Source organism: Ranitomeya imitator, chromosome 4, assembly GCF_032444005.1.
Source record: "Ranitomeya imitator isolate aRanImi1 chromosome 4, aRanImi1.pri, whole genome shotgun sequence".
Taxonomy (NCBI): Eukaryota; Metazoa; Chordata; class Amphibia; order Anura; family Dendrobatidae; genus Ranitomeya; species Ranitomeya imitator.
This window is the reverse complement of record NC_091285.1, coordinates 680816944-680830334: the sequence shown is the minus strand read 5'-3', so window position 1 is coordinate 680830334 and position 13391 is coordinate 680816944. Positions and strand designations below refer to the sequence as shown.

The 13391-nt window shown below is 48.6% G+C and overlaps 1 protein-coding gene across 1 annotated transcript; it reads left to right on the top strand.

Moving 5' to 3' along the window:
• Positions 1–523: 523 nt before the first annotated feature.
• On the top strand, positions 524–12893 carry COPS6 (COP9 signalosome subunit 6). Its single transcript, XM_069767385.1, has 10 exons — positions 524–647; positions 3141–3266; positions 3349–3480; positions 3612–3700; positions 11340–11402; positions 11473–11520; positions 11601–11715; positions 11806–11898; positions 11982–12082; positions 12682–12893. The coding sequence occupies exons 1-10, from the start codon at positions 596–598 to the stop codon at positions 12820–12822; spliced, it is 960 nt and encodes a 319-aa protein (XP_069623486.1). The 5' UTR covers positions 524–595; the 3' UTR covers positions 12823–12893.
• The last annotated feature ends 498 nt before the right edge of the window (positions 12894–13391 follow it).

Genomic DNA, 13391 nt, shown 5'->3' with positions numbered 1-13391 from the left:
GTCTTCACCACTACGCCACTACGCCACCAACGTAAAGCTGAGGAAGAACCAGCGATGTCACCACGCCCTCCCGACCTGACCAGCCTGATTGACAGGCGAAAACGGCGACTTTGGTAAGCTATTTCTCAGCATACATGGGGAATCGGGGTACACTACATACACTATAGGAACACACAGCGCAGGCCCTATTTAACAGTATTTATAGCTCAATCTCAAAAAACGGGGTGACAGGTTCCCTTTAACACAGATATAGGTCAGCAATGTGAGGCCGGTGGGGTCCATGGGCAGCGCCGCTCATGGTGCAGTGGTCATTTTCAGTACTACAACACAGCGCTTATAAATGCATGTGATCTGAGCTGCAGTACCGAGCTGCAGTACCGAGAGGGGCCACAAGGTGGAGCCGGTCCGGTGCCGTTACACATTACTTCTGGCTCATATAGTGTAACTATGTGTACGACAGCGCCCCTACAGGCAGAATTTAGGACACATAAAAAGCGCACGCAGGCGCAGTATGCTTTCATCACACGCATGCGCAAACAGCCGTTCTCTTCCATCACAATCGCGGTGAGGGACGCAGCCAGCAGGGTGCAGCAAGATGTCGTCGGCTGCGGCTGCGAACGGCAACGGAATGGAGGTGGACGGAGCTGGTGAGTAATCCACCGGTCAGGAGAGCGGGGATACCACAAAAGAGGTCGGTTAGATGAGGAAGAAGATCGGTGCTGGTGAATGAATGGTCGGTAGGAAACTGAGCGTGACGGAGCCTCCTGCTGTGCGCCGGAGGTGGTAGGCGGGAGCACAACGGGGAAGTGTGATTGGTTCATTGACCTGTCAGTCAGGCGTGGAGAGGATGTGACGTCACTGTTATTATCTTTGTGCCTATAAAGCGCTTGTAATATGGCTGCTACATTATTAGTGCTGAGGAGCCGAGTCATGTGCCCCGTGTATACCGCTGGTGTGCCCCCCGTATACTGCTGGAGTCACTGTGAACATACATTACATTACTGATCCTGAGTTACCTCCTGTATTATACCCCAGAGCTGCACTCACTATTCTGCTGGTGCAGTCACTTGTGTACATACATTACATTACTGATCCTGAGTTACATCCTGTATTATACTCCAGAGCTGCACTCACTATTCTGCTGGTGCAGTCACTTGTGTACATACATTACATTACTGATCCTGAGTTACATCCTGTATTATACTCCAGAGCTGCACTCACTATTCTGCTGGTGCAGTCACTGTGTACATACATTACATTACTGATCCTGAGTTACATCCTGTATTATACCCCAGAGCTGCATTCACTATTCTGCTGGTGCAGTCACTGTGTACATACATTACATTACTGATCCTGAGTTACATCCTGTATTATACCCCAGAGCTGCACTCACTATTCTGCTGGGGCAGTCACTGTGTATATACATTACATTACTGATCCTGAGTTACATCCTGTATTATACTCCAGAGCTGCACTCACTATTCTGCTGGTGCAGTCACTGTGTACATACATTACTGATCCTGAGTTACATCCTGTATTATACCCCAGAGCTGCACTCACTATTCTGCTGGTGCAGTCACTGTGTACATACATTACTGATCCTGAGTTACATCCTGTATTATACCCCAGAGCTGCACTCACTATTCTGCTGGTGCAGTCACTGTGTACATACATTACATTACTGATCCTGAGTTACATCCTGTATTATACTCCAGAGCTGCACTCACTATTCTGCTGGTGCAGTCACTGTGTACATACATTACATTACTGATCCTGAGTTACATCCTGTGTTATACCCCAGAGCTGCACTCACTATTCTGCTGGTGCAGTCACTGTGTACATACATTACTGATCCTGAGTTACATCCTGTATTATACTCCAGAGCTGCACTCACTATTCTGCTGGTGCAGTCACTGTGTACATACATTACATTACTGATCCTGAGTTACATCCTGTATTATACCCCAGAGCTGCACTCACTATTCTGCTGGTGCAGTCACTGTGTACATACATTACATTACTGATCCTGAGTTACATCCTGTATTATACTCCAGAGCTGCACTCCCTATTCTGCTGGTGCAGTCACTGTGTACATACATTACATTACTGATCCTGAGTTACATCCTGTATTATACCCCAGAGCTGCACTCACTATTCTGCTGGTGCAGTCACTGTGTACATACATTACATTACTGATCCTGAGTTACATCCTGTATTATACCCCAGAGCTGCACTCACTATTCTGCTGGTGCAGTCACTGTGTACATACATTACTGATCCTGAGTACATCCTGTATTATACCCCAGAGCTGCACTCACTATTCTGCTAGTGCAGTCACTGTGTACATACATTACATTACTGATCCTGAGTTACATCCTGTATCATACTCCAGAGCTGCACTCACTATTCTGCTAGTGCAGTCACTGTGTACATACATTACTGATCCTGAGTTACCTCCTGTATTATACCCCAGAGCTGCACTCACTATTCTGCTAGTGCAGTCACTGTGTACATACATTACTGATCCTGAGTTACTTCCTGTATTATACCCCAGAGCTGCACTCACTATTCTGCGGGTGCAGTCACTGTGTACATTACATTACTGATCCTGAATTACCTCCTGTATTATACCCCAGAGCTGCACTCACTATTCTGTGGGTGCAGTCACTGTGTACATACATTACATTACTGATCCTGAGTTACATCCTGTATTATACCCCAGAGCTGCGCTCACTATTCTGCTGGTGCAGTGACTGTGTACATACATTACATTACTGATCCTGAGTTACCTCCTGTATTATACCCCAGAGCTGCACTCACTATTCTGCTGGTGCAGTGACTGTGTACATACATTACATTACTGATCCTGAGTTACATCCTGTATTATACCCCAGAGCTGCGCTCACTATTCTGCTGGTGCAGTCACTGTGTACATACATGACATTACTGATCCTGAGTTACCTCCTGTATTATACCCCAGAGCTGCGCTCACTATTCTGCTGGTGCAGTCACTGTGTACACACATTACTGATCCTGAATTACCTCCTGTATTATACCCCAGAGCTGCGCTCACTATTCTGCTGGTGCGGTCCCTGTGATGTCGCTGACACTTGCTGTGCTTCTCTCCTGTCCCCCTGTAGTTGCCCCCGCGGTGATGGCTCAGGGGGTCACCGGCAGTGTGGCTGTGGCTCTTCACCCCTTGGTGATCCTGAATATCTCTGACCACTGGATCCGGATGAGGTCCCAGGAGGGCCGCCCCGTGCAGGGTAAGTGTCCGCGCCCCCCGCCCTGGTGCCGCCCCGATGTCCCTGCGCTGCCCCCGCTCAGCTGTCGCTCCTCTCCCTGCAGTGATTGGAGCGCTCATTGGGAAGCAGGAAGGACGGAACATCGAGGTGATGAATTCGTTCGAGCTTCTGTCCCAGATCAACGATGAGAAGATCACCATCAACAAGGAGTACTACTACACCAAGGAGGAGCAGTGTGAGCAGTAGGGGCCCGCAGGGAGCAGTGTAACCCCCTGTTACAGACTGTAGGGGGTGCCAGGTTCCACATTCTGGTGCATTGCTGGAGTAACCTTTAACCCTTTTATACTGTGTTTTTTATTTCTGCAGTTAAACAGGTGTTTAAGGAAATGGAGTTCCTGGGCTGGTACACGACGGGAGGTCCCCCTGACCCCTCCGATATTCACGTACACAAACAGGTACCCGGAAACTTCTATAGCTCCAGAGCTGCACTCTCTGTTCTACTGTTACATCGTGTATTATATGTCCGGTACATCCACAGCTGCATTCATACTTCTGCTCTCACATCACGTTTTATACTTCATCCACTGGTCCAGCATTATTGTCACATCCCATTGTTCCATCTGGAGCTGTATTTACACTTCTGCTTTACATCCCATCTTAAACTCATACTTTGGTGACTGCGCTGGCCGCTCCATTACAGATAGAATACCAGCGGCTGCTTCTTCCCTAAATAGTTCCTGCATAATTTGGAGGTGTGCTTTGGGTCACTGTCCTGTTGTAGGATGAAATTGGCTCCAACAAGCGCTGTCCACAGGGTATGCCATGGCGTTGTAAAATGGAGTGATAGCCTTCATTATTCAATATCCACTTTCCCAGCACCAAAGCAACCCCAGACCATCACATGACCTCCACCATGCTTGACAAATGGCGTCACACTCTTCCAGCATCTTTTCAGTTGTTCTGCATCTCACAAACGTTCTTCTGCGTGATCCAAGCACCTCAAACTTGGATTCGTCTGTCCATAACACTTTTTTATTCAGTCGCCATGACAGCACAACGAGAGAGGGGATCCGCCCTTCAGGGACAGGAAACCTACAGACATAAAAAGGGCAGTACCTCTCTCCCACGTCAGTTGGTTTCCTGTCCCTGACAGTGGAACCTCTTCAGACAAGCCCTGAGAAGAGGGTCGAAGCTATGAAGATATCCCCACTCCTGGCAGGCCGATGCAGGTAGCGGGGGTCCCCTACCTCGGCCTGATCAGGAGGCAGGAAGCACCACACGGCAGGGGGACTGTTAGTGTAGGTGGCGGCAGGAGGAAGCAGCCTCGAGCATATAGGCTGGCTTCTATGGTGTCCTGGATAAGGTACCTGGGGTGTGTGCTGGGTTCCCGGGAGCCAGTCGGTGCCTTACGGGGGTGCGGCATCGGTCCAGTGAGTGCCCGCTGCCGTCCTGGTCCACGTGTCGGCTGTGCGCCGCTGCCGCGTCCGGAAGGGGCGTGTCCGGATGACGCGGCGAGCGGCGCGGCCGGATGACGCGGACGGGCATGCGCAGTGGCGCCGTTCGCTGGCTAATGGCGGCGCCCAACTGCGGGGACGATCAGGGCTTCGGGGGAGGGCGGCGCAGTACGCATAATGGCCCCATCAATCGAATGACACCTGGGACTCCCTGCCTACCCCCATCCGGGGCGGTACCTTGGGGGCATTATTTAAGGCTGCAAGCTGGGATGGCTCATGTTCCTTGCCCATTTCATTATGGAGTCGCCAGAAGGAACTATCGACAGCCAGCAGCAGTCAGAAAAGCCTCGAAGAAGCTCCCAGCGTCGGTCTAGTGGCAGTAGCCGCACTGGTGGAGCTAAGGAGGCTCGAGTTTCTATACCGAAGTCCTCAAGCCGTAAAGAATTGCCGGCTACGAAGGACCCCCCCATCTACGGTACCACTCATTACTGGCGGGGTAAGTGATCTTCGTGAAAGTTCACTTAGTGATGGTTGTGTTCCCCTTGTTCTTTTCCTCTCTCCTTACTAGGGGAGAAAAAGTTCGTCTAAAGCTAAACATAGACAGTGTGCTGAATGTGCAGAGCCGCTTCCGGATGGGCATTTGAAAAAGTTATGCAAATCATGTATTCAACGCCTGCTGGAGGAGGAGGCTCCTGATCTAACCTCTACAATAAGAGAGATGGTTGGGCAGGAAATCAAAAATTCTGTGAGATCCAGGCCTCGGGAAACGAAGGTTAAAAAATCTTCCCCGTTATCTGACGTGGATTCAGACTCGGGTGAGCTGAGCTCAGGGTCCCTCCCGTCTACTTCTTCCTCTGAAGATCAACAGTCCAGTCAAGCCTGCTTGTCCCTGGATAGGGTTAACCATCTAGTTAAAGCGGTTAACAGCACAATGGGGATAGAGCAGAGGTCCCCAACTCCAGTCCTCAAGGCCCACCAACAGGTCATGTTTTCAGGATTTCCTTTGCATTGCACAGGTGATGCAATTATTACCTGGGTAAGACTAAGGAAATCCTGAAAACATGACATGTTGGTGGGCCTTGAGGACTGGAGTTGGGGACCCCTGGGATAGAGGATACCCAGTCGGAACATTCCATTCAGGATGTTATGTTCAAAGGTATTGAGCGGAAGTCACGAAGAGCCTTTCCAGTGGTTGATAAAATCAAATTACTAATCTCAAAGGAATGGAAGAAACCAGAGAGGAAGGGTTCGCTTCCGCCAGCTTTTAAAAGAAGATATCCTTTTGAAGAGGAGGCTTCATCCTCATGGGATAAAGTTCCGAAACTGGATGCGGCAGTCGCCAAGGCATGCAAAAAAACACCTCTCCCCTTTGACGACTTGGGGAACTTGAAGGATCCATTAGATAGGAAAGCTGATACCTTCCTTAAAGGGGCTTGGGAGACTTCAGCGGGGTCCTTGAGACCAGCTATAGCAGCCACCTGTACAGCCCGGTCCCTGATGGTATGGTTAGGTCACCTTGAAGACCAGCTCAAGGATAAAGTCCCTAGGGCAGAAATACTATCCTCTATGCCTATAATCCAGGATGCAGCAGCTTTCCTTTCGGATGCATCGGCAGACTCGGTCAGGTTGGCCGCCAGGTCCTCGGCGTTATCTAACGCAGCCCGAAGAGCGCTATGGATAAAGTGTTGGCCAGGGGACTTACAGGCCAGAACAAAGTTATGTGGCATTCCCTGTGAAGGAGCTCACTTATTCGGACCGGTCGTAGATGAGCTGTTGGAAAAAGCAGGAGATAATAAAAAACGCTTTCCCTTCCTAGGAAGACCCTTCTACAGACGAGATTATAATAGAGGATGGTCCAACCGCAGAAGGCCATATAGAGAATCTAACAGAGAATCTACCAGATATGACAGCAGCAGAAGGAGGGGTAAAGGATTTATGTTTAATCCCTCACGAGATGTTAAAAAACCACAATGACTAGCGGACCAGGTGGGGGGTAGGCTTTCGGGCCTTCTACCCAGCCTGGGTACGGATTACAAACAATCCATGGATTCTAAGCATTGTGGGGAAAGGCCTAACCTTTGACTTCCACCATACTCCTCGGGACAAATTTATGTTGACACCTGTTCGTTCCTCCTCTACAGAACAGTTGGCGCTGGAGTCTGAGGTCCGGGAACTCCAACAGAAGAAAGTTCTAGTCAAAGTCCCTACGGGCGAGGAAGGTAGGGGGTTTTATTCCCCTCTGTTCCTGATCAAAAAAACCTGATGGTTCATATCGCACCATTATCAATTTGAAAGGCCTGAACAATTTTTTGTTGATACCCTCCTTCAAAATGGAGTCGGTCAAGACAGCAATAAAATTACTCTTTAACCATTGTTTTATGGTTGTCTTAGATCTCAAAGACGCCTATTACCATGTTCCAATACATGTAGATCATCAGAGGTTTCTTAGGGTGGCGGTTTCACTAGCTGGCATGGTCGAACATTTTCAATATCAGGCACTTCCTTTCGGAGTCGCAATTGCACCTCGGGTGTTCACAAAAATCATGGTGGAGGTTATGGCGCACTTGCATGAACAGGATATATTAGTAGTCCCATACCTGGATGACTTACTAATATTGGGTCATTCAGAGTCACATTGCAAAGACCAACTACAGAAGGTCATGAGTGCGTTACACGAGTTGGGCTGGATAATCAATGTCAAAAAATCGCGTCTTCAGCCCCTAAAAGTACAGGAGTTCCTGGGATATGTTATAGACTCTAGTCAGCAGGAATGTCGCCTGCCGGACGCAAAGGTTGCTAAGGTTAAGCAGTTGGTCACCAGAGCAATAAATAATCCCTTAGTATCGGTCAGAAGTGCGATGTCGATCTTGGGTTCTCTTACATCCTGTGTCCCGGCGGTTCTCAGGGCACAGTTCCACACAAGGACTCTACAATGGGACGTATTACACAATTCTCGTCGTCTAAGAGCTCACCTCGACAGTAAATTTACACTTTCTGCGGAGTCTATACATTCTCTTGGTTGGTGGACTCACACTTCGAATCTACGCAGGGGGGGTCCCTTGGGTAAATCATGTGTCTAGGGTATTGACTACGGACGCTAGCCCCAAGGGGTGGGGGGCTCACTTAGGAGAGGATTGGGTTCAGGGGCTATGGCCTCAGTCTGAACAGGACTCTTCCTCCAACTTGAAAGAGCTGTTGGCGGTAAAACATGCATTAAATAAATTCCTTGTACCCCTACAGGGTCGACACGTCAGGCTGTTATCAGACAATCGGGTAACTGTGGCCTACATTAATCGTCAAGGTGGCACGCGATCCAATTCATTGATGGAGGTCGCAAATCATATCTTTCAGGTGGCCGAGGTACACCTTCTCTCCCTGACGGCGCTTCATATAAAAGGAAGTATCAATACCTAAGCCGCAACGTACTCAGACAGGGAGAGTGGTCGCTAAATCCAGCCGTCTTCAATCAAATCATTCAGTTATGGGGTTGTCCAGAGATAGACCTTTTTGCCAGCAGGGGAAACAAAAAATTACACCAATTTTGCTCCCTAAATCCAAAAGACAACCCATACGCTGTGGACGCTCTGCTGATATCTTGGCGCTTCAGGCTCGCATATGCTTTTCCCCCTCTAAATCTAATTCCTCTAGTTCTAAGGAAGATTCGGGAGGACAGGGTCCAGGTAATCTTGATAGCTCCATTTTGGCCCAAGAGGGCTTGGTTTCCTTGGCTGAGGAAGATGTCTGTCTGCCAACCATGGATCCTGCCAGAGCTACCAGATCTGCTCTCCCAAGGGCCAATCCTCCATCCTCAAGTAGCCAACTTACACCTAGCGGCATGGAACTTGAGAGGTCCTTACTGAGGGGGAAAGGATTCTCTCAGAATCTGGTAAATACACTCCTTAAAAGTAGGAAACCCTCTACAACGAGCATTTATGTTAGAGTGTGGAGAAAATTTCTATCATATTCAGGGGCTCAAATTGACCAAAAACCATGTATAAACCAGATTCTCGAATTTTTACAAAAAGGCCTAGAGATGGGCTTGGCCACAAGTACTCTTAGAGTTCAGGTGTCAGCGCTGGGGGCATTATATAACCTTAACTTAGCCAGTAATCACTGGATTTCTAGGTTTTTTAAAGCAGTCACTAGATCTAGACCGATTATTAGACAAAGGTTAGTCCCATGGGACCTAAATCTGGTACTCTCTGCCCTAACGCTAGCCCCATTTGAACCCATTGATTCCATCCCTGTAAAAATCCTTTCAGTTAAAACAGCCCTGTTGGTTGCACTCACATCGGCTAGAAGGGTTAGTGATCTGCAGGCACTTTCCAGACATCCACCATACATGCAGGTTAGGGAGGATAGGGTAATATTGAAACCCGATCCCCTATATCTTCCTAAAGTTGCGTCAAAATTCCACAGAGTACAGGAGGTAGTCTTACCCTCATTTTGCTCTAATCCTGCTAACGATAAAGAACGTAGTTTTCATTCCTTAGATGTAAGAAGATGCCTCCTTAAATATATTGCAGTAACAGATGCCTGGAAAAAGGATAACTCCCTGTTTGTAGCCTATCAAGGGGTGAGGAAGGGTCTTAGAGTATCTAAAAACACTCTAGCCAGATGGATTAGGGAGGCGATCTCTCTCGCTTATACCGCAGGTGGCAACGAAGTTCCAGATGGTATAAAGGCACACTCCACGCGAGCCGTAGCATCTTCCTGGGCAGAGAGGTCAGAAGTGTCGATCGAAGACATATGTAAGGCGGCCACATGGTCTTCTCCTTCTACCTTTCTTAAACACTACAGATTAGATCTGGGTAGTTCCTCAGACCTTACGTTTGGGAGAAGAGTGCTAGAGGCTATTATCCCCCCCTAAAATCTTTCGTCTCTGAAAGTCTCTCGTTGTGCTGTCATGGCGACTGAATAAATACGTACGCTACTCACCTGGTAGCAGTGTTTTTTCAGGAGCCATGACAGCACCCTTAGATTCCCTACCCTATGTTTTGGATGATTCAACACCCTGTTAGTTTTGGGTTAAAATTTATGTTCACTTGCATAATAAAATATATTTATGTATATACTGCATCTGTGTTATTAACCAAGGTGGTCCTCTCATGCTCTGAAAACAACTGACGTGGGAGAGAGGTACCGCCCTTTTTATGTCTGTAGGTTTCCTGTCCCTGAAGGGCGGATCCCCTCTCTCGTTGTGCTGTCATGGCTCCTGAAAAAACACTGCTACCAGGTGAGTAGCGTACGTATTTCCGATCCTCCTCTGTCCAATGTCTGTGTTCTTTTGCCCATATTAATCTTTTCCTTTTATTAGCCAGTCTCAGATATGGCTTTTTCTTTGCCACTCTGCCCTGAAGACCAGCATCCCGGAGTCGCCTCTTCACTGTAGACGTTGACACTGGCGTTTTGCGTGTACTATTTAATGAAGCTGCCAGTTGAGGACCTGTGAGGCGTCGATTTCCCAAACTACAGACTCTAATGTACTTGTCTTGTTGCTCAGTTGTGCAGTGGGGCCTCACACTTCTTTCTACTCTGGTTAGAGCCTGTTTGTGCTCTCCTCTGAAGGGAGTAGGACACACCCTTGTAAGGAAATCTTCAGTTTCTTGGCAATTTCTCGCATGGAATAGCCTTCATTTCTAAGAAAAAGAATAGACTGTCGAGTTTCACATGAAAGTTCTTTTCTTCTGGTCATTTTGAGAGTTTAATGGAACCAACAAATGTAATGCTCCAGATTCTCAACTAGCACAAAGGAAGGTCAGGTTTATAGGTTCTCTAATCAGCCAAACTGTTTTCAGCTGTGCTAACATACTTGTACAAGGGTTTTCAAGAGTATTCTAACCATCCATTAGCCTTCTTACACAGTTAGCGAACACAAAGTACCATAAGAACACTGGAGTGATGGTTGCTGGAAATGGGCCTCTATACACCTATGAAGATATTGCATTACAAACCAGACGTCTGCAGCTAAAATAGTCATTTACCACATTAACAATGTATAGAGGGTATTTCTGAATCATTTCATGTTAGCTTCATTGGAAAAAACCTGTGCTTTTCTTTCAAAAATAAGGAAATTTCTAAGTGACCCTAAACTTTGGAACGGTAGTGTAAACATAATTGGATTGTTGCGGGTGTGTTTCATCCAGAGCTGCATTCACAGTTCTGCTGTCGCATCATGTCTCCTAATCCAGTCCCATCCGGAGCTGTAAATAATTTTATAATCCAATTACATCCACAGATGCAGTTAGAATTCTGTTATTACATTGTATCTTAAAATCCAGTCACATCCAGAGCTGCATTTGTACTTCTCCCGTTACATCATGTATTCTGGCTACATTTGAAGCCACATTTACCATTCTGCTGTTGCTTTATATCGTGTAATGGGCGGCCATGCTTACAGCTTTATTTCTCATTTCATTATTACACCAGGTCACATCCAGATTTACATTCACACTTCTGTTACCCCAGGCACATGCAGAGCTGCATTCGTAGTTCTGCTTTTGCATCACGTTTTATATTCCAGCCACATCCAGAGCTGTATGCACAATCCTGCTGTTACATAATGTCTGTCAGCTGCTATCTCACCTCCCTCATTAATATTCGTAGCTTCTAAGCCCCTCCCTTATGACTCTTCCTCCAGGTGTGTGAGATCATCGAGTCTCCGCTTTTCCTGAAGCTCAACCCTATGACGAAGCATACAGACGTGAGTATGGCCTCCCCTCCCCCTGCCCGTGGTCCTGTCCTGTCCGCTGACGCTCTCGTGTCCTCCGCAGCTCCCGGTCAGCGTGTACGAGTCGGTGATTGACATCGTGAATGGAGAGGTGAGCAGACGCCGATCGGGCCGGTCCTCGTGATGTCGCCGTTTGGCAACCCTTCACCTGTTACCTCTGTCCTCCCCCAGGCCACCATGTTGTTGGCGGAGCTCCCGTACACCCTCGCCACCGAAGAAGCGGAAAGAATTGGCGTGGATCACGTCGCACGTATGACGGCCACCGGCAGCGGAGAAAACTCCACAGGTACACACAGCGGTTGCAGAGCTGGATTTGCCATGTAGTCATTATTACAAACCTGGCTCTGCTACATCCCTTCTCCATCTGTCGTTGCAGTGGCAGAACATCTCATCGCCCAGCATAGCGCCATCAAGATGCTGCACAGCAGAGTGCGGCTCATCCTGGAGTACGTGAAGGCGGCGGAGTCAGGTAAATACTCCGATCCAGTGCCGCGCGCCCTCCCCATCCCGATATATCCACCCCCTGATCTCTGCGCTCGTCTTATTCTGTAGGGGAGGTCCCCTTTAACCATGAGATCCTGCGGGAAGCCTCCGCGCTCTGCCATTGCCTCCCCGTCCTCAGCACCGACAAGTTCAAGACAGATTTCTATGATGTAAGTACGGCAGCCACTCGTGCGCCCCCTACTGGTGAACCGCTGAGGTCACGTGACCTGGTGCTACAACATTTTCCATCCTGCCCCTGATCCATCTAGAAAACGTGTACAGACGCAGATGTACACTCGCCTCTCACAGCTGAGGTTCTGTTACAGTTGTATCCAAATCCATCAGCGCCATTATCCTCTTCTCCGGTCCTGATCGTTTGGTGCACTGTACCAGTCTGGACTTCGTCAGCACTGGATGCTACTGTAATGGCACTTCAGCTGTGAGAAGTATCCAGGGCCAAGGTATCCTATAGGATAGGCCATGGGTGTCAGATGCAGAGCCGTGTGACACCCGCTTCTGCTACTATCCGCTGTTATCAGCCCCTGTGGTGGATGGATCAGCGCCATGCACTGTATAGTGGCCATTACCAGGTACTGCAGCTACCATTCACTGTAATGGGACACGCATTCATCTGATAGTGATAGCAGAAGACTTGGACTTGCCTTGGTTCAGACTCAGTCATTGACAGCCATCTTGAAAAAAATGTTTTTCCACCGGTTTGCCTCTGCGGCGTGTTCTCACCCGTTGTTATTTCCCCCCCCCCCGACAGCAATGTAACGACGTGGGCTTGATGTCTTACCTGGGCACCATCACCAAGACCTGCAACACCATGAACCAGTTCGTCAATAAATTCAACATCCTGTACGACCGGCAGGGGATTGGCCGGAGGATGAGGGGCCTCTTCTTCTGACACGGTGGTGATGAGGACTGTGAGCGGAGCTTGTTGTGTTACGTCATTGGAAATAAAGATTCTCTAACGGTCATGTGACCTGCGCCCGCTGTTCCGCGTTATACCCCTAGTAATGGCGGGACCCTCCCCCGACATACAGAAGAATCGAGAAGAACCCCCTCAATATTGGCGCCAGTTATCCTATGGATTGGGGGTAATGTCCTGATCGCTGGGACGGAGCAGGGGCGATGTCGAAAAAAAGATGGTGGGGAAGGATAGGGATGCAACTGCAGTTGTCTATGAGGCTGCACACTGAGAGAGGGGAGATGTAGTTGTCTGAGACTGCACGCTGAGAGAGGGGAGATGCAGTTGTCTATGAGACTGCATGCTGAGAGGGGAGATGCAGTTGTCTGAGACTGCATGCCGAGAGAGGGGAGAGATGCAGTTGTCTATGAGACAGCATGCAGTGAGAGAGGAGATGTAGTTGCCTACGAGACTGCACGCTGAGAGAGGGGAGATGCAGTTGTCTGAGACTGCACGCTGAGGGGGAGAGATGTAGGTGTCTATGAGACTGCACGCTGAGAGAGGGG

What these genes read in the sequence shown, in the direction of transcription:
- COPS6 (XM_069767385.1), top strand. Translation starts at nt 596, where the DNA reads ATGTCGTCGGCTGCGGCTGCGAACGGCAACGGAATGGAGGTGGACGGA. An exon ending in GGAGGGCCGCCCCGTGCAGG is followed by an intron (nt 3,267 to 3,348) that starts GTAAGTGTCCGC and finishes CTCTCCCTGCAG; the next exon opens with TGATTGGAGCGCTCATTGGG. An exon ending in CTATGACGAAGCATACAGAC is followed by an intron (nt 11,403 to 11,472) that starts GTGAGTATGGCC and finishes TGTCCTCCGCAG; the next exon opens with CTCCCGGTCAGCGTGTACGA.